Source organism: Botrytis deweyae, assembly GCF_014898535.1.
Source record: "Botrytis deweyae strain B1 chromosome Unknown BDEW_007, whole genome shotgun sequence".
NCBI classification, from domain to species: domain Eukaryota; kingdom Fungi; phylum Ascomycota; class Leotiomycetes; order Helotiales; family Sclerotiniaceae; genus Botrytis; species Botrytis deweyae.
In genome coordinates this window covers 1,288,235-1,309,568 of record NW_024066214.1, presented here as the reverse complement: position 1 = coordinate 1,309,568, position 21,334 = coordinate 1,288,235, and the positions used below count along the sequence as shown (strand labels likewise).

Genomic DNA, 21,334 nt, shown 5'->3' with positions numbered 1-21,334 from the left:
GCAAGGAGGTTGCATGGGCAGCCAATCAATAGAAAAGCATATAATCGATTAGAGATCCGATAAAACAATGAATACAGGCCAAACAATATCTCTTACGAAAAATGAAGTTGCATAGATTTAAAATTGCCTGAGATTATCTAAGCAAATAGTGAATTCAGTGACTGCAAGGTGCGTTGTTGTTTCGAAATGACTACTCAAGCGCATCCCAGCGATCTACTACATTGACAACGCGAAAAACAACACCGATACAACTTCGTCAATACAACGACAATGACAATGGGTAACCCGAGACTCAAGAATGCCTTCGACGGAATGAACGCACCAAGACTTCGAGAACTTCTCAACAAGCTATGTGAGTGTGGTAAGTTTACTATTGATGATGCGATGGGTAAAATCGAGGTCGAAGTCCGCAACATCGTTATCTCAAATGGTTTCATTGACCTTACTCAAAGTGACGATAGCGATGGTGAGGGCGAGCGAAACAAGAATGGTGGGGTTGGAAATTACAACGACAACGACGAGCTTGCTAAGGAAGAAGGAGACAATGGAGAAGTTGCATTCGTTGACATCGCGAATTTGTCTGAACTCGAGGATATGGAAACAAATCAACAAATGGTAGAGCAAAAGATAGATGAAGAAGCTGGATTAGTAAAATCGGCGGATCAACAGACAAACAAAGACGACGAGGAAGCATTTGAAGGCAAGGAAGGATACAGTGAAGAGGAATCGGAGATTGACTCATGGGACTCTGATGATGACAACGATGTGCCAGCTTTGCGCAAAAGCGAGATCAAGGAACTGCTTTCATCAAAGAAGGACTACTTAGAAAAGATGTACGCTGAAAAGGAAAAGCATTTGCGAGTTTTGGTAGCTTCAAAGAAGAGAAATCTGAAGATATTTGAGTGCGAGAACTGTGGTTCCGACTTCAATATCGAGGAAAACCAAAAGGGCTATTGTTCCTTCCATCCAGGTATGTATTGAAGTGTTCTATCTTCGTGTTACGTTTGGTCATTGACACTCATTCTAGGCATCAGAGAATTAGATGCGAATTATGCGGAGGATTATCATTGGCCGAATCATGGAGAGCCGTGGAAGAGTTTAGATGATCCGGAGTATGCTGATCGTTTCCTCTGGAGTTGTTGTGATCGTTATTCAGATGCGGAAGCGTGTATATTTACAAGACATAAAGCATTGGAGGAAAGAAACAGCAAGAGAACTAAAACTGAGGCTTATTAGTTTGTTATGGTCGTAGCGATAACCATGATGGCGGTTTATACCTAGTCTTGATCTTCCAAACGCAGATAATTCTCTTAAATGCTTGAGGATGAACGTTTAAAGAAGACACGATGAGGGATATTTACATAGATTGATAATACCAGCTCTTCATATCATTCATTGCTTTCAATCTGACAAATCTTTTTTGCATTTGCTGTTTATTTGATGTGAGGGAGACAGATTTACTTTGTGTCTTGCAACCATCTCAGCAATCAAACCACAAGCAGCTGCATAGGCTTTCTTTAACTGTCTTAAACTGTGTAAAGATATGATTTGTATTAATTCCAGACATTCTCGAACAAATCTTTTTGCAGAGAGTGAGGAGTTTGCTCTTATTCACCATAAGATCATTATGTGGTCTGGAATCTCCTTACATCTTTTCCATGCCTTGGACGAATTGTTCCATAGGAATTCCAAGAGGCATCATCGGAATTCACCTCTTAGCTATCACCACTTCATTTTTGTGATGGAAGAGACCGTATCTACTGAGATTAGCGAGTAGATCTGTGTCTCGACCTACTTTCAAATGTATCTGCTTTCCTTCTCAACAACGACTTTCTTTACACCTACCTAGGTAGCCACAGCTCTAGGATCCACAGCTTTTATACTGTTCGTCTTCAAAGGTTGCATCCCAGCGCGTAAAACATGATTGACTCAAGATTATGCGAAGAACTTGAGAAGATGGATGCTCCAGGGCTCCGCAATCTTCTCAAGTTGGTCTGTGACAGCAAAGGCTTTTCTTTGAAGCATCGTCATGGAAAGCTTTTCGTCAAGCCGGAGAAGATATTCTTCGAAGTCGATGGCTTTCATGACGGCAAGCCTAGACTTACTAACTTCAGGGACTGCGATAACTACAAGGAAAGAGAAAAGGATGTTGAAATCGAAGTTGAAGACGTGCCGATCAAGTCCAAGTACGAAATTCATGACTTAGTCAAAGCCAACAAGAGAAAACATCCGGACAACCCTACAATGTTCAAATGCAATAACTGTTATAATTACTTCTGCATCGACAACAATCCGTCCAACGACTGTCTATGGCATCCAGGTACATTCCAAATTTCTCGTCCCATGCCTATCTTGCTAACAATCCCAGGTCAAAGGACAACGGATCCTGACGATATCATATGGGCAGATCATGATCTGAAGAGAGACGGAGCAATTGAGTCTCTTATTGATCACCCGGACTTCGAGGATCGTTGGATTTGGTCTTGCTGTTCACAATTTGGAAGCGATTGGGGTTGCAAGAACACGAGACACGAAGTGTTGGCAGAAGTCAAAGAGCCCAGAAACATGTTCGAAACCACCCCCGAAGACTCATTGAATGACTACGAAGATCATGATGGTTCCGACTCATCTGATGCATCCGAGGACATGCAAAATATTGAGGAACCGGCGGCCAAGAGGGCCAGATATGATTGCGATAGTGTGTACAGGAAACAGAAGACTATACAAGGGTGTTGAATTGAGCATATGAGTACTTCTGTGACCGAGGAACATTCGATTTTTATACTGGGAGAGGACCTTGAGGGAATTGGCGACATTTAAAAGACAAGACCTCGAGGTGGTGAAAAGAATTCATTTTGGAGGGACAGGGTATTGTGGGGGATGGCCATTGAGCTGAGACAGTCTTTGCAATTAGAAGCAACATCGACGATTATATACTCAGGTGTTGATTGAATTCGAGCGTTTGTATCAAAATTTCATGAAATTGTTGCCAAGTTAATCTCAATGTACGTGAAGTGGTGGTGCATTGTCTTTTCATCTTTTAAATTTCACGTGACTGGCAGACAAAATTAGGAGTTACGTAAGCTTGGTGAAGTATGCTGTGACCAGATGAGAGGATAGTAAATAATTCGAAATACAAACAATTGACATGTTCACTGACAATGATTCATTAAGTTGATAGTGTTACATAAAATTGATCAACTATTTATTCCTGTTTTTGGCTTTCAATACTGCCCTTCGCCATGTTGAGATACGAGATAAAGGAAATTTATTTCTGAAAGCTCTCACAAACAAAATAAAAGCACGAACTTTGCCACGCTATACAAGAATTGCACATAGCGGTCATGTCGGACGTCGTTATGGAAGAAGGTCGCAATGACGATTTATCATCACTTGCTAAGCTTGGTACTAAACAACGAATCGAGCAGGCAAAAGTTAGAGCAGCTGAACGAAGAGCTCGTGAAGCTGCAGCAAGACGCGTGGAACAAGCTCCCACAACACCATCCCGGTCACCATTTCCCGCATCGCCTTCCATCACAAATTCTTTGCCATCTACTTCCAATCATGCATCGACAGCAAGCCTTTTTCTTCGGTCACCGACTACAAATCATGAACGCGTTGAGCGGGCTAAAACACTCGAGGCACTCTCAAAGAAGATCGATGCGGCGGGAAACTTTAAGCTTCAGGAACTGATCATGAACATGATCTTGAAATGTCCAGGAGGAAAAGAAGTTGCGGAATCCTTTTTCCTAACGAACGGCGTGGAGGACAACAACGAAGAAGACGGTGAAAATAAAAGAGATGATACGGCGCAATTAGAGGACGCAGACGTGCAAACTACCAATCACGTGACACATGCCCGCGATCATGGCGCGAGTGCTACTTCAAACGTGGACCAAAATCGAGGGGATCAGTTCGAAACTGAAGCAGGCTCTGGATCTCCAGCGAGGGTAGTGCTAAATCGGCAAATTGGTGAAGCAAATGCCAGGCAAGAATATGATTCATCACGTTTACATCCAACTCCTTCTTCAGAGGACAGCTCGATATTGCACAATGACGAGGCAGCCTATCAATCAAGTATCCTGGAACGGAGAAGTCGCTCTGATTCTGTGGACTCGCAAAGCTTAGTCGACAGGCAACTTCTACCCATTCTCAATAGTAATTCAAAGAAAGACCCTGGAACGATCGATAACGTAGGATTGCAAGCAACCTCGATAAACACAACTACGGAAGCGCTTCATACTTCGAATAGTGGCACAATGAAAGAAATTGTGTCCGGCACAGATATTTCGAAAGCGCTAAACACTCTTCTCAGTAGCGTTGCCAACGCACGTGGAATAACTGTCAATGATAATTCTACGAGCGCGACTCCCCAATTCTCGACTCCTGGAGCAAGCGAGTCTGTTACGACTTCAGTAACGACTGATAGACCGCAAGATGACATAATTCAATTAGCCAATGATATTTCAGTCAAATACCTCGCTTTAGCTCGTGCTTCTGGTGTCGCCAATTTTCCTTACGATCAACTTGCAAGTATCGGAGCTGGATCTCCACGCGATGTATCTACTAAAGAGTTTTCGTTTGAAGCGTTCAACAATCTTGTTGACAGTTTTCGGAGGAACATTAAATCAATGCATGAAGCTCATGCGAAAAATGAGATCCTGGGAAATATGAGCCAAGAAGTGCAGGAGGATTTCAGTGACACTAGTGATCTGGGCAGTCCTGTTCCTATCGATATGAATGGTCAGGAGCTGGATGGCAATTTAGTTCGTACAGGCGGCGCCAATCCGGGCGTCGAAAAAACTACGGGCACAGCAGAGTCAACGGACAGCGAGGAAGATGAACATGATTTCCTAGACAACATGCCAAGTAGTCATTACAACTGCGATAGTTGTCGAAAGCCAATCGTGTTACCTGAAGGTTCAATTGTTAGTCCGATGCGTCCAGCACCTACCACATGTCTGCACTGCAAGACTCGGAAAGCTGCGGGGATCACACGTAGAAGACTGGGGGTTGGATCTCGATCAAGCATTGTTACAGAATCTTCCATTTCAGAAATAAGCAATAGACCTTCACCTGATCAAGTTGATGAACCTGTTACAGAGACTTTAATTCAATCTTCGAGACTTGTTGCCGAGACATCGGCGCCACTCCCTGAGCCTACCTCGAAACCACTCCCAGAATGTCTTCCAGAACCGTTACCAGAGCCACTACGAAAATCACTACCAAATCCATTACCAGAACCATTACCGGAACTACTCTCGGGATCACCACGGGAACCATTCATAGAAAACATAGAGCAGCTTTCGAATTCAATAGAAATTGAAGACGACGATTCTTGTGAAACGACTCGGGACTCTGGGTTAGGCGATGGAGGCAATGTAAAACAGGAGCATCATAGAAATACTTTTACCGTTGAGCTTCCGGGATGGCCCAGTTCTGCAAGCCCATGTCTTCCCGCGAATCAACTTTCAGCTAACAGCCAAATATCACCAAAGGGCATGAAGCGCAAGGTTGAGTACATAGAGGGCGAAGCTATCTATTCTTGTCCTATCGGCCCGAAACGACGTCGCGGCAGACCTTTGAAGAATTACCATGCAATTGTTTTAGACTCTTCGCCAGCAAGTTCTTCTCAAGCTTCGACACCGACTTCACGCCAAAGTTCACAAGTGGGTCTGAGTGGCAAGAAACGAGGCCGTCCATTTGGAAGTAAAAACAGGGTCAAATCAGAAACAATAGATCACAATCAGCCAATGGATAGTACAGGAACAATCAGGCCAACGGGCCAGCGTCAATCTGCTAAGAAAACTCGGGAAGTTCTACGCGATATATTTAACAAGGAAGCAGAATTCATGGAAGACGCGACAGTCCGGTCTGGAATACCAACACAGATCCAGACTAATTCTCGTTTGGCCACTAGTTCTGTAATTCTAGACTTGCAGGAACCCTCTGACCGTGTCGTTCCAACAAATAGAAGGGCTCGGCGAGATTTAGATCCTGATTACATGCCAACATGGGAAGCAGAAGTTGGAAGCGACATGATGTCAAATGGTGATTCAAGTTCGTCTTCCTTCGGTGGTGCAGTATCGAACATCAGCAACGACGGCGGCGCAATCGATAATACTTTGACCGGATCTTTGGAGGAAAATGCAAGGGAAAGCGGGACTCATAATCCCCAGAGGAGAAGCTCTGAAGATGGTGCTGAGTTCGGGAAATCTTCGCATCGTTTAGATATGGTTGTCGGGAGACATCATAGAGAAGTTCCTGTCTCTCAGAGCTCGACCTTGGACCAAGAGCAATCTCGTGGTGAATCCCTCCAGCTATCTTGACCGGAACTCATCCCTAACAATCAATTAGTCCACCGACCCATGCATTCGAACGGCTTTTATGGTAACGAAAGTTTACAACCTGGAAGAGAAATTTTCTCAGGAAGAACATTTCCTGGAGAGCCACTGACTGATAACTCATCATCTAGCACATTTCCTGTAGACAGGTTGCCCTGGAATGCATTCAATCAAGACCCGGATCTGACTGCATTACCTGCCTCTTCGCCAACTGTCCAGAGTCTGCAACAACAAGCTCCAATGGCTTGCCGCGGAAAACGAGCTTGCAGACGCAAATGTAAATGCGAAAAGAAACATCGTCTCCGGAGAAAGCAGGAGCGAAGAAGGCAAAATAAACTTTTAGCCAAGAATCGCGGTGGCAAAAATAGCGTCAAATGAATGTGTCTTGCATATAACATTTGAGAGGCACATATTCTCGGGAAAACAAACAGAGGAGTGTATAGCAGTGAGCGATTGAGTGGAGAGTTGAAATTGTGCAGAGATTTGATGAAAGACTAAGTGAATGAAATTTCTATTATGAAATTTCAACTCTATCTGTTTTGATGAGCTCTACTCCGAAACACAATCTCATGGGAAACTGCGGTCGCGGAATTGATACGTAGTGGTAATACCACATACGTTGCATTCATTGTCTATATTCCCAGGGACTTGTGCACATACACAAATCATACAGCATGTTGACGTTTATTCTAAGATGTATCTAGTCTAGAATAGAATCAAATATTACAGGATGCAAATCAATTTGGAAGGTAAATCAAAGAAGCGGCTCGATGGATATACCTACAATGTTATTTAAGTATCCCGTGAAGAAAACATGACATGGAAACTTACATGGATATCGTGTAGAAAGGTCTCTAACTGATGGTGCTGGGGGTAATGGTTGCGCTGAGAAAACGTGATTTATATGAAATGTAGAGCTTCGGGTTTCTAGATGTTTTGATTTCGTGGGATACCAATTCTCAGAATTTTGTTTGGCTTTCAAAGAGAAAAGTGGATGGATATGGGAAGAAGAGAGATGAGGGGAAGGAAGTAGGGCAGAGAAGAAGAATGAGAGGAGATGGCAGGAAACACGACAGAAATTTCAATTCTAGTTCAAATCACAATATCTTTGCATGACTGTGTCAATCACTTGTCCCTAGTTGATATTTAGCACTTTAGTAAAGATCTAACAGACATTCCTAGAGGTTTGAGACAGCTGTATGCTTGTTTATGTGAATACATGGGATAGAATAATTGAGGGGGTACAAGAGGATCGCTACGAGATATTCTGTAACCTGATGGTTTGATGTTGACCCGCGGATTGAGGTTAGTACCACAGCCGACACGAGAAAAGAGAATCTGGTCTGGAGAATAATGATACGGCTTTGGCTACCGGCTACTTCGTACTATTTTATCAGAGATGGTAAAATCAAGTTCTTATTCACACACCGTAATGGAATTTGATCGTTTCCAAATTCTTCAAGATTGGTGAATATCTATTAAGGACACTTGTTCAGTTCTAGTTTCCTGATCTATCAAGCTCATGAAATATAAAAACATCTCTCTTTCTATCTAGATAATTCCAGAATAAAGTCAAAGATCAAAACATCATCTCCACCAAACAAGATGAACAACAACGAAACATATCCCGAAATGGATCCACAATCCCAAAGAATCATCGAAGATCTTGCGGCAAGCATGAGAGCAGATGATGCTTTTGCCGAATACACAACCGATCGAGAGACAGAATTACAGATGTACATCGAGCAGCGCCGAGCGCATCTCAAGATCTTTATAGAGGAGCGTCAACTGTACCGACAGATGTATATTGAGGAGCGCCAGAAACGTCTTGAGAAGGAAAGGAAGGAGGCTCGATTCAGTCTATTCATCAGTCAAGTTATGATCGTGTTGTTTGTCGCTTTTTTTGTACACATCGTGTGCAAGTATTGCGTCTGATGTAAGTATTCCTTTATTCTGAAAAGATTGAAATCTTGCTAACATGTATTTTTTAAACAGAAAGTGGAGTTTTGATCTACTATTTTGCTTTCTGTCGATCAACGTCTGTTCGATTATGCAGAAAATCTACCTCTTCTGTGCACAGGAATGTTCTGCATCGGTCAAAATAAGCAAATCATACTCTTTTGCGCAAAATTGGGGGGAAATACCGTGGTGATGAAGTAAATAGCTTTTAAAGTTGCATTGAGAGAATCAGCCGAAGGCAGTATACCAACAATCAAAATGACACTCTGTTGATCTCGAATACAAGAAAAGTCACTCATTTGTACATCGTTCGTTTGTGACTTCTTCCCGCCGACATTCGATCGTGAGCCCAATCTCATCTCTTGCCATCCCATCGTAGTGTCCATCGCATGATGAAACTTCAAAGCTGGAGCCTCCAAATCGCAAAATAGCATTTTTCAAAATCCACACCCTCGTTTCTTTACTCGATCACCATTGACACAGATATACACAAACTCGAACCCAATTCTCAACTACAGACCCATCTCAGCGCCCATCGGTATAAGAATGCTATTCGCTCGTCACGCGCTCTATTTCTTCTTTCGTTCCTTTCCCAGTATCAATACCCAACTTCCTCTGATCAACAACGCTACTACCACTGCCACTCCCGCTTCCACTGCAATTCTCGGAACCGGTATTTCTGCCCTCCTCATCCAATGCACTTATACCCCCAGACTCCTCATCATCTCTCTCTATACCGCTCAATCTCTCGATCACCCCACGACTTCTCTCAAAGATTTTATCAACTTCTTCTAATTCCAATCCTTTAGTTTCGGGAAAATAGAGATATATGATTGGAATCCAGCACGCATTTAGTACCCCGAATATTATGTAGGTTTTATACCCTACATTGTTTAATGCAATCGGAGTAATTTGTACGACCATGTAATTAAAAATCCAGTTGCATGCTGTTGAGACCGAGGAACCTCGTTGACGAAGACGAAGAGGAAGGATTTCAGAAGGATAGACCCAGACCTAGAAGTGAGGGTCGGTGACTATCAGTAATGGCAAATAGAATAAATGGAGCAGGTAGAATTTTTGAAATATGGAGCCCTTAAAAATTTCAATGAAACTGGCGAGTGTATTCGTAAAGTAATCAAAGATATGAAAAGTACTCACTGTCGCTTGGAATCCAATAGTAAAAGCCCCTTCAAAAATGAACAACATCACCGCCGCACCAATACCACAACCTTTGGCAATTGATGTATTATTTTGCACGTTACAAATCAATCCCGTTTGTACAATCATTACTATTGACATGACCGAAATCATTGACAAAAGTAGAGGGCGTCTCCCAATTCGATCAATAAGTAACCAAGGAATAAAACTGGCGGCAAAGAACCAAGTTTGGAGAAACCCTGACATAAGCGCACTGAGATGATCCGAGAATCCTAGGGATGTCGAGAAAAGAGTATTGGAGTAGTATATCAATGCGTTTATCCCGCCTAATTGTTGGAAAGATTGGATGGCGCATGCAATCAGGAAGCGCCGTTGCGATTGGATTGCGTCATTTTTGAACAGATCACTCCAGGAGCCTGTTCCCAGTGATTTTTCGAACTCGCAAGTGCGGACAATGTCTATATATAAAGAATTTATTTGCTCCTCTGTCATGTGATATGAATGTAATCGAGCGAGGACATTTAAGGATTCATCCGTTTTCTCGTGCGCTGCCAGCCATCGAGGAGATTCAGGAACTATGGCGAGTAAACCAAGCATTGGTACTAAGAACATACATTGGAGAATCGTCGGTACTCTCCAAGAAAACGATGCAGTGTATGATTGCGTAAAGCCGTAATCAACCCAATAAGCTAAGAATATTCCAAAATTCAAAGTCGATAACTGCATACAGACATCTTTGTTATAGTCAGCATAGTGGTTCTTCTAGACATTCGGTATCTTTCTTACACAATCCTCTCGTTGCTTTAGGGCTGAACTCTGCTTGGAAAACAGGAACTGTGCTATTTATAAATCCCATCCCAACCCCAGAAACCACTCGTGCAACGATTATATGAGCTCTCGAGTAAGCTGATGCTTGCAGTAGTGCCCCAATTATCATGATCACTACTCCTATTCCAATTGATTTCTTCCTTCCAATATTCTCTCCAAACAAGGATGTAGCCACGCTCCCGAGGAAACACCCCACTTCATAGATAGCGACGATCAGGCCGACGATGGTGGGGTCAGGATTGTTGAATGTATCTTTGAACCCTGTTGCATTAACGAGTCTGCGCTGAACTGTTAGTTACAAGAGATTCAATGGCAGCGTATAAGATCAAAGAAATGCGGTGAGAATGTATGGAATGGAAACTACCCTCCCATCAATCCATTATCGTATCCTATGAGAAGAAATCCAAGACATGTTAAAGATGTCGCGGCTGTAAATAGAGCTCGACCTTCAAGGTTCGACATTGTGGGAAGAATCGAGTTGGTCAGGAATTGCCGAGTGGAATTTTGAATATGGAAGGTATCCAAGCAGTGCGATTGTATCGATCAACAGATAATCACAGCATCCAAAGGCATTCAAAGCCGTTCCAGAACGTAATGAAGTCGTAAGAAAGTTCACAAATAGTTCATAATCTTTCTTTATATATATTTCATGTAACACTGTTGTATTCTGTGGTGTCTGATGTAGGATGACGAATATTTGAAGTTCAGATATCTCTGTCCTACATTAATCGTAGAACGAAGGACTTTGATTGATAATGAAGGAAACACGAACACATCATAGATTAGATAAAACCTGGGGAAATGTTGAACTGATGTAGGACTGGGGAAGGGACATTTCGGCAATTCAAAGTAAGTGGGGTAGGTGCGTGTGACTGAGGGGTAAACCAGGAAAGAAGAGACCCTGGCAATTCTATAAGTGGGACATGTTTGTTCGGCATATAGTTCATCAAAATACTAATTGAGGCTTAAAATAGATCAATGTTTTGAATCCCCCAATTCTCAATAGCACAATCTAAAGTGACAAATTGATAATTAACAATCATACTGTATGTTAAAGTATACTTTATCGGGATTTCGTAGATTTAAGAGCATTGTATGTCGATTCTGATGTACCGCGCTTATTAGTCGTGTGCCCAGCGCAGTAGCTTCTCGCTAAAAGTTTCTTGTAAGGTTTAGGCCTGAGACGGTGAGACTTCAATAGTACATTATAAACTTTCTTGGATCACGATAATTTGCCGATCAATTAGAAGGGAGAGAGCCTATGATAGAATGTTCAACTGTTCATAATCCCATTGCACTATCCTGGTTCAACTGCCATGAATATGAGGTAATAATAATGACAGCTGTAATGTCGTGAAACAATAGAACTCTCAACGCCTTTGAGACCTCAACACTTCCCATATACATGATTACCAAAAGCTTCCGGAACAAAAAAGATCACAAATATGGTAGACCCACGTGGAAGCATCGAACGCACCCAATCAACAACATTCTCAATTCAATGGGTTCCAAGCTTTCGGTACAAGCTTGCAACCCGTGAGTCGACATTACCATGCGAGAGGTGATATCTGTCGGCTTATAGACTCTAGAAATCAATCCTCGGCTCTCATCAGGGTCAGTCGATGTGCCAAACGGCCTCCAGGACTTTTGGATCGGGTATGCCATTAAATTATGTAGATGATCATTTCCAAATCCGGCACGGAATCAGCTGAGCCTTGGGCAATTACTATTGGGATCAGCACCAGTGCCAGCACCAACGGCAGTAGGTGCTAAAGAATCCAAAGAATGCAATCGATGTCGAAAATCCAAAAGTCTCTGGGCGTGACCATCCCCCAATTAGGAGACAAAGATATACACCATTGACGAATATGGCTTCAACAATATATCTTCTCGTCAACACCACCATTATCATAGAAATAAACTCTATCTCCTACTTTAAACATCATAAGTTCATCCACACGTTAAAGTACAGGACTCTAGGTATGTAGAAAAGACGAACATTACACCATACTACACACATTATGTCACAATGCTATATACATATGGAGTTTTTCGATAAATTTGGAAGTGATTGCGATTGCTATGATGTGACAATGCTACATGTGGCTGGTAATCTTATAAAGACTGAAAATAACATGCATACGAGATGGAATACGCTGCAGATATCAATCAAAAGAAGGAAGGAGGCTCAAAAGAGAGTGGAATGGTGAGAAGAGTAATGATAAAAGGATAGTGATAAGAATAGCAACTTCCAGATTTGCATCACCTCTTTTCTCCAGTTGTCAATTCTACTTTCTCAGTCATTGATTAACTAGTTTCTATACAATAGACATACAAAACAAGACTCTCCAAATGAGAAAGCAGATAAAGCACAGTATACACAGAAACAATATATGGTTAAACATGAAAGCAATTCAGAGTAAACTTCATTAAATAGGGTATCTAAACTATGGAATCCACGTCATAAACTCAACTTTACCAGAGAGAACAAAGAAAAATAACCGCCAGCAGTTATACAGCCCACTCGCCCTATCCAATACTTTTACTTCCAATTCATTCAGTAACCAAACACAGCATGTGTAGGTGTGCTCTCCTCTCTCTACTGAACCAGACAGCAAGCCAAGTCGTCTTTCTGTACCATTCGCCTAGTGATATGACTCGTCCAGCCGCTATTGTATTAGACCTTTGGACACACCGGGGGACGAAAAAGATTGAGTAATCGCGGATCAGACGCTGACAGTAGAAGATGACTATGGCCTAGATGATATGCGGGTACAAGGAAGTGGGACGAAAGACCAGGAGACGATAGGTAGACAGCAAAAATTGAGGATGAAAAAAACGACGACAACGGCAGCGATTATGTATGAGGATAGTGAGAAGACAGCGAGAGAAATACCCAGAATATCTGCTTGTATCGAATAATTTAGAGTTGGGAAAATGTCCTGAATGAAGTTGCGCCTTTATTCCACCAAACAGGGACCCAGTTTCGTTCAAAATGACACTACTGAACTTTTGGGTATGATTTGTTGGCTACCAGGTACCAAGAAACGTCTCGATTGTACTGACGACAAACTGTGAAACAAGAACAGCGAGAATCTGCGAAGTAACTTGAGTGGTGACTAGAAGGCGACAGAGGAAAATGGGCGAAAAGCAAAAAGGTGGACAGAGCTATCGTAGGAAGAAAGAAGCTTCGAGCTCAAGATCGGGTTCAAAGAGTTTTGCTCAATTGGTTTACCAAAAGACCAATCAATGGTCGCTCCTACGCGTCCTATTCTCGCTCTTTGCGCTGCTTCTTCGTTCTCTCTTTCAATTGCTTGTAACTATTCGACAAACAAATAGTTAGAACCTTCCAATACATTGTAAAATTAACAAAGCCTTAATACAAAACGGCCGATCAATGAACTTGTGGTAACTTACTTTGGATGGAACGAACACTTTCCCGCCGAACTTTGATAAGCACAATTCATACAAACTCCTCCCAGTGGCTGTCTATCCCTGTCAGATTGATGTGGAATCACAATACACTCCGCAAAGCGCCCATTACCGGCTTTACAGCCGCTGCAAGGCTCAGGGGCTACTTCGCCCACTAGATATCCGGCTGTTGCATCCCAGTAGTCAGGACGCGAGCGATGAAAAAAGTCGTGTGGTTCTCGTAGAGAGAGTTGTCTGCGCAGCGGCATACCCCTCAGAAGATCAAGTTGTTTACGGTGTGGGACATCAAGAGGAAGAACTGCTGTTCTTGCGTCTCTGGTTAATCTTGTTATGATCGCAGCGCGGATAGGGTCTGGTTTCTCTTCGAAATTAGTACAGACAGGAGCGGCGTCTTGGGCTGGACGCGTGGCTACAGTGGATAAATGACTTCTGGAAGGACCTGATACTCGAGCTCGTAATTGTGCCACCACTGGTCTGGGGCTATCGAGGACCATGGTGTTATCGACATCATCACATATGGCTGGATCGATAGGTATTTGTGGAATTAGTGGACGAGAGAGATATTGAGGAGCATTTTGAGGAATATTAGACGACCCTGGAGGCATGACAGAAGCAAAAGGAAGAGAATCGGTGCGAGTTGGTCCTAATCTGCCAGTGGCCGCTGCCAACTGCGCATTTACAGCATCCAATGGCTCTTGAGGATATTTATAGTCGCACCATGTTTTGTACGTCAAACCATAGTATTCGTATAGAGCGTCTGATGGACGGGATGAGGTAGCGGGATAAGAGGCTTCGTCTCTATTGTATGACATTTTTATTCTCGATGAGAATGAAGTGGAGAAAATATGATTGAATCCGTTGTATCTGGAAATAACTTTAGGCAGAGATTGATTTTCGAGGATGTGCAGTTTTGTTGTTGGAAAATGTAAATGATCAAAACAAGACAGTGCTTTTGTTTTGTGGTGATAATTTTGGTAATTGGTGGTCACCACGTTGATGTCTATTCTTGTGTTGATAGCTGGAATAAATTGACTAACCATAAAAGGACAATCATAAACTTCACTCAAGAACAGAAACACCTAAGCATCGACGATAAATACTTCTTCGGCAAAATTTGCCAGCTTGAAGTATCACCCATGTGTAGGTTCTCTTCCAACACCACCAATTGCTACGAACTTGGTTGTATTCTCTACTTTCGGAACTATGCAACACCTCTCTTTGACTTTCTTGAAAGTTAGCTTTGGGGAGTATCTTCTTGCACATTCATATCTGAGCTTCTCAAAGCCTTTCACCAAGTCCACCCACATAATGAAATTCCTTCGAAATTCACTCAAATAGCAATAGAAACGAAGAAGACAAATCGACCGTCGGATTTCGTCTTTACGGACGGCTGATTCCTACTGCTACCTGTTTAGCCCTCTCATCTCGCTCAGCAGCTGATGTCCTTCCTTGATCGCAGAGGGGATCCGATCAACAATAACCTGCACTTGTTTCTCAAGAGAAATTAGAAGTGATAGTTAGGTAAAGGAATACTGGAAATATTTTCGAAAGCGTGGGCTAGCAATCCTTTAGTTCTTCAAATTCCATATCCGCACGAGATATCTAAGCTTTCCTGAGAAAACACCACTAATTTGAGTTACTGATCGGTGTAGCAGGCTTGATAGCGGCAAAAATAACGTTGCGTTACTTGGTTTGAGGGGAAAAGACCACAATTTTTGCTGTCGACCGTCAATGTAACCATAGCTACCTTGCTAGCTCTGGGACTTGACTCGTTCTCGAGAACCACGGAGCGCGCGCAGAAGACCGCTCATAATTAGGGTTCCAGCAGGGAGAGTTAGTGAGCGACCACAGTCGGCAGCACGAATGCCTCCACCTAGCCTCTCGATAAATCTGAGCGCCATTGATCGGCTAGCCCATGGCTCCCTTCCTCTTTAGCAGCCTGAACCAATCTACTCATCGACTCATAAACATTGGATTGCCGGTGAGAAGTGCCGTTAGGTTGCTAGAATGGGCAGAGAGAGCTGGCGATTTACGGCAATGGCGACCATTTGGCACCTTCTCCCTTCTTTGAAGAAGAATCACCAAAGATTCCGGAAAGAACTGTTTGAGTTCACGATTAAGAGAGAGAAGACGGGGCTTGTTCGACGCGATCAATGATTACCGATGAAATCACCGCTCTTCTCAAGCTGCGAGAGCTAATTAGACCTTGAGAGGTGATTAGTTCGGTTTGATCGACAATATCGTAATAATTGTATGGATTTCACTTCTCATTCAAACCGGCAGCTTTGGTTTAGCTCTCGTCTGCAATACTTGCGGCAGCCTGTCGTCTTTTCCTTCTCGATGGCCTTGCTCTCATTTTGAATCTGGGTTGAAAGACAGGACCACCTCTTTTCAGTAGCGGTTTTACTGAATCAGAATCGTTGATCCTTACATTAATTTGAGCCATATTATAAGGAGCTCTCAGCGAAACCCGGTTTCTAAAAGGGGGCCATGTTCTCAGATTCTTCTCAACGCATCGGTACTGATGCGAAGATAGCTCGCTGGAGCTAATATCAGTCAGTTGATTAAACGACTAAATACAGACTAGAGACAATTTTCCTTTGGATCCAGGCAAGCATCCGCATCTTGGTGTAAGCCGTTATGAAGAAGTGATTCTCTAAGTCTCAGGGTCTTTTCTCTAAGACTAAACCCTTCATCTCACAAATTGAGAGTCCGACAAATACTTGAGAAAGCCGGTCCATATTGGCATTAATGGAAGCAATTGACCTTTTCTGAGGTTCTGCCAGTATCAAAACTCTTTTTCATAATCTCTCTTCGCTCTTTCCAAAAACTTACTAATTTCACATTGAATATCGCCAATCTGCGAATATAGGTAGCTCGAATTCGATTGCACAGTCTCTAAAGATTCCAAATTTAGATTTCAGGAGCATTCGCAAGATAATTCCAATACACAACGGGTCGAGACAGGCTAAAACTTGGCTATCCTTTCAATGTTCTGCAGCGTTTTTGGAGACCTTGAGATTGGGAGGCGCTTGACCACGACAGGCACTGTGTTCGATGATTGACTTAGCTGCCTCAAAATCCTTGTCTTCGGTGTGCTCAAAGATCGTGGTACTTCTAGCTTGTATCTAACATTAGACACATCATTTATGAGCGGGCTCATTTCTTTCCAAGTTGCATATACTATACCAGCCTCAAAAATTAGAGAGAGGCCTCCAACCATAACTGAGTCGATAAAGCATCGAAGTCAAAAGTTCCACTAGAAATCTTCTATCCAAAGAGCTCACTTCGTCAAACTTCGAAGATACAACACTTGCGCAGTGTAAGTATGAGCTCTGTTGCTTCCAAGACAGCTGTCTTCAAGAGCCTAACCAGGTGACAGATGATCTACTCGCAGTATAGCACCTACATCTGATATAGAAGGTACCTAATATTTGGAGCGTTCCCAAAGCCAAGACAAAAGCGACTATCTTGATTGTGTAATCTTGAAATCAAAACACTGAACCAAGACAGCAGGACTCATTCTGGTTCTAGGCAAGCTCCACACATTCGCTTTCCTTGAAACCTGCTGTATGTCTTTTTGTCGAGGTAGATATGGAGTCCTCGTCATCCTACAGATCCATAACCAGCATGAGAGCTAACAGCTTCAAAGGTGGAGATGCCAGAGATACTGCCGTTAGTTCGGAAATCGGCCGAAGATCCATCATAGACTTTTGGTAAGGAGATAGTCGATCTCCGCGCTCATGTTGGCTTGGAACTCGGTGGGAATCTCAAGAGTAGACATTCGACTGATGTATTTAGCCAAGGGGTGGTGCTGATGGCGTCCATGTCCCTCAGTCTACTTGTCACATCGAGAAATTATGCTGGCAATTTTCAATGTCTTTGCCAGGCCCAGCTAAGTGACTAAATCGTGATACTCCGAAAGAAGCTAATACACCGTATATCAGAGGGTGAGCTAGCTAAACTAATTCGAAGGCATGCTTCTCACAATTCTTGATCTTTTTGGCTTATACAGACGAAACGTACTCGATCTACCCCGCACGGTGTATGAAGTGTTAAACAAAAAGCTTCATACCTTGACATTCCAGACAATGTTTATGTTTAAGCGTCATTTCAAGACTCTAGCTTGCCTTGGTATCGAGTCCATGGTGTTACCAGCAGGCTATAAACTCAATGATGGCACGTCTGAATCGTGGGTAGAGGATCGTCGCTAAGGTTATTAGGGCATGAAGCTTAAACTAGATGGCAAGGAACAGCTGTATTTGAGGTATTTCGTGAATATAGCTGATCATTTCGATGTTTATTGGACTCTTCTACAGGTGCATCGATTAGTTGATGACCGAGAGCTTGACTATCATTCAACTTACATATTGTGAGCCGTTACAATTCCCATGTATTCGTTGCGACATTCTTCCTCAATGACTCTACTAAATCCACATCGGTATCCTCTGATACCACCATCTATCGTCGGAGGCTCTAATCCTTTACCAGAACGTAGAGTCTGTTCATACCAGCCGCCGCGAACATGAGCAATTATCACAACCAACTTCGCCTCCCCTTGTGGAATCTGCAGCAGTAACCTCAACATCAGCGGTCTCGCTCTCCTTTCGCATGCTGTCGAGCTTGCTATCTGAATCGACTTCAGGCTTTTCTGGCTCTTTCCAGTAGTCAACTGAGAACTTTGAGGACTGAAGTGGCAAACGTTTCATTCTGCTTCCGCGCGTCATTTTTATGGAAGACTGCGGATTCAAACATGGTAGCTCTAAGTTGGAAAACAAAAGTTAGTAAATGGATTCTTTTTTATTGAGCTCTTGTGTCTCCTTCGAAATATTTCGGGGAAAATTGCCAAGAAACTGCTGAAACAGACGCATACGATTTTCTGTAGGTGATAGTTGATGATCAAATTTACTTCCCTCGTTGTAAAGACTCTTTGATAATGAGAAAAATTCGTTATTATGAGAATACCTACAACAGAATGAAGTAGCAGACCTGCTATAACCAGTCTGCAACCCTTTCCCCCCAAATAATTTGAAGAGCAGATATTCAATTGGAATTTCATAGGAAACTGACAGGAGGACTTCACTTACCCGTTAATGTCAAAAATCTCATCAAAAGCTTGAATTTTGTACACAGTTTTAGTTGTTTTGTTGATTTCTCTGCTTCCAAATAAAGATTGAAATCCCTCCATTCTGAAACAAACGAAAAATAAAGTTTGGAAGCAGACACACTAGATTGACGATTCAATCTCACTTTGCCTCTTTAAGTATATTAGCCGAAGAGGTTCGAGCGCCTCATGCAATTTTCTAATTCAAAACAAACCAAATTCAGACACTTTACATCTTTCATTCAACAACCTATCCTACATCAACAGATTTGACGATGATGATTGCTGGGTACTTTTAGAGTCTCTTGTTTCTTCTTTAAAGTATCATGAGAGACAATTTTATTAGACAAATAAGGTTGATAAAGGATCAAACAGAAGAATTTGTCTGTCTTCACATTGCTTCCAGCCATCAGTGAATCTTCTTAGAATCGGCTTATGAGAGATGGCTTTTCATATTTCAAGCATGAACAATAGCTCAATTTTCTTGCTTCATCTTCATTTACAGCATAAAGAACTGCTATGTTATAATCAACGGGATTTTCACAGGTGGTACAATTGCCACACTCGATAACCTCAAAAGCTATCTCGAGGAAGTCGAGCCAGCAAAATGCATTAACCTATGCGCTTAGACTTCTCGATCTGACCAGAAATACTAGTCGATCCAATATCGGATGCAGGCACTGGCAGGCTGCGATAGCATTGGAAACATCAAACGATGAGAGAGCTGTCTGTCATCGAAGTGACTATAAGGCGAAGAGAAATTCACGATATATGAGTCGACTCATAACTAACCATCCATGCAACCTAATCTGGAGATATAACATGTATCTATGTGTTTTATTGGTAATAAACGGTCAGTGCTGGGCCAATTGGAATTTGCGGGTAGTTTCTAACTGCCAGAACGTACCTACTCCACCCCTTAAATACCTCTTCTCTGACTTCGTCTCATCGTTTACCACTAAAATGCGCTATCTTCGTCACAAACAGAGTGCTGCAGATCCTCTCTTCACTTCCAAATTCTAGTGTTTTTGGTTCAGATCTTTAGGGCAAATATTGATTAGTTCCTTCATCACTTTGCCTCCTTGCGGCTGTCCATATGTATTTCCCGGTTGGTTCATGATGACCACACGTTTAATTTTTAGTAATTATGGCTCATTACCCCGTGAAAGCTAACTCTCCTGCATCTCTTCCCTATTCTCACAGAAAATCTGGCTTTGCGCATGCACATTTTATCTTTACTAGGTAGCAAGATGTGCCTGAAATTATTATCTAGCTCTCTGCGTTTCTTTTCAAAGAAATCAGGTGCAATCTCTCGTTCTATATTTCTGGATCCCGAACTCACGCATATACGACTGGTCATCTTATTCAACACCAATCATCCTCTCCTTTCTTTTTTTATCTTCTACGATATAACTCCACAATATATCAGCCAATCATACCCAACCCATCTCATTGAACCTCTCCACCAATCAACCCCTTAAGTACCCAACCTCGTAAGGATAAATGCAAGTGACAACCTTGGAAAGCCACTTTGTTCCACGTGGTGGCTTTGCTACTATTATTTATTCTTTTTCTATCCTCGGCTTATTTGGATTTGTGATACCTCTAATTTTTGGGCCTCTCGCAAATTTACAATAGGAAATGTACGGAAAGGTGTGACATACACCGTGTAGGCTGATTTTAGGAGACAGATTAATTCGCTTGTTACATCAGTCAGTCCAGTGATACACATATCACTAATCATCTCCATAATGTCTTTCCCTATACATCAGAAGTACACATCCCTCCCGCCCACTTCCTTTATACTACAGATTCTGTATCGCAAAGCGCCAGTGGCATTTCATTTATACCGTCTACTTGACTCCTTCAAGCCACTTTCCCTGCACGCTAATCTCTCACACAAAAGAAACGAATTGAAGGATGCAAAGTTGTGACACCATAAAGCCACCGCAATGATTTTGATATAACCCCTCCCGCATTACAGTAGCAAGTCATCACCGATTAATTAAAAGGATCGCGATAGGATGGCGACAAAAGTTGAAGAAACCCTACTGTTTCCCACCCCCACAACCAATCGGTACATTTGAGAAATAAACATCATGCGATAAAGCATTGGCAATTTCGTACACAAGCGAACACATGTTATTATCGCAACTGCCGAAACTATCATAAATTTATTAGTTAGATATACGAGCAGCGCATTTTGTATGGATGTTATACGAATGATTTCTCACATGTACACCATCATAATTAGTTATCACTACTACCTTACCACACCACTAGACATCGAAATACAACACTGCGTTCATACATCACACCACACCATAATCTCATATAATACAATACAATAAACAATAAAGTTATATGCACAGCACAGCATAGCACTACACTGCGTCGCGCACGAGGCCTATCCTTGAGCCTCCACTGCACCCCGACTTTAATTTATCTTGGGCAGAAAGGTATGGTGAGATTTTAATACCGATATGAGGTTACTCGGCAAGGCAGATAG

The 21,334-nt window shown here is 42.4% G+C and overlaps 6 protein-coding genes across 6 annotated transcripts; 4 read left to right on the top strand and 2 right to left on the bottom strand.

Moving 5' to 3' along the window:
• Positions 1-270: 270 nt before the first annotated feature.
• Positions 271-1,236, top strand: EAE98_004115 (uncharacterized protein; the record flags this gene model as incomplete). The annotated part of the gene is made up of 2 exons (XM_038951735.1): positions 271-970; positions 1,028-1,236. 2 exons carry the CDS (start codon positions 271-273, stop codon positions 1,234-1,236), a joined length of 909 nt encoding a protein of 302 aa, XP_038812208.1.
• A 684-nt stretch (positions 1,237-1,920) lies between these two features.
• On the top strand, positions 1,921-2,736 carry EAE98_004114 (uncharacterized protein; the record flags this gene model as incomplete). The annotated part of the gene is made up of 2 exons (XM_038951734.1): positions 1,921-2,320; positions 2,369-2,736. 2 exons carry the CDS (start codon positions 1,921-1,923, stop codon positions 2,734-2,736), a joined length of 768 nt encoding a protein of 255 aa, XP_038812207.1.
• A 608-nt stretch (positions 2,737-3,344) lies between these two features.
• On the top strand, positions 3,345-6,722 carry EAE98_004113 (uncharacterized protein; the record flags this gene model as incomplete). The annotated part of the gene is made up of 2 exons (XM_038951733.1): positions 3,345-6,306; positions 6,358-6,722. The coding sequence occupies 2 exons, from the start codon at positions 3,345-3,347 to the stop codon at positions 6,720-6,722; spliced, it is 3,327 nt and encodes a 1,108-aa protein (XP_038812206.1).
• Positions 6,723-7,949: 1,227 nt separating this feature from the next.
• On the top strand, positions 7,950-8,279 carry EAE98_004112 (uncharacterized protein; the record flags this gene model as incomplete). Its single annotated transcript, XM_038951732.1, has 1 exon — positions 7,950-8,279. One exon carries the CDS (start codon positions 7,950-7,952, stop codon positions 8,277-8,279), a length of 330 nt encoding a protein of 109 aa, XP_038812205.1.
• Positions 8,280-8,852: 573 nt separating this feature from the next.
• Positions 8,853-10,751, bottom strand: EAE98_004111 (uncharacterized protein; the record flags this gene model as incomplete). The annotated part of the gene is made up of 4 exons (XM_038951731.1): positions 8,853-9,317; positions 9,462-10,195; positions 10,248-10,567; positions 10,654-10,751. The coding sequence occupies 4 exons, from the start codon at positions 10,749-10,751 to the stop codon at positions 8,853-8,855; spliced, it is 1,617 nt and encodes a 538-aa protein (XP_038812204.1).
• Positions 10,752-13,557: 2,806 nt separating this feature from the next.
• Positions 13,558-14,533, bottom strand: EAE98_004110 (uncharacterized protein; the record flags this gene model as incomplete). Its single annotated transcript, XM_038951730.1, has 2 exons — positions 13,558-13,609; positions 13,707-14,533. 2 exons carry the CDS (start codon positions 14,531-14,533, stop codon positions 13,558-13,560), a joined length of 879 nt encoding a protein of 292 aa, XP_038812203.1.
• Positions 14,534-21,334: the final 6,801 nt, after the last annotated feature.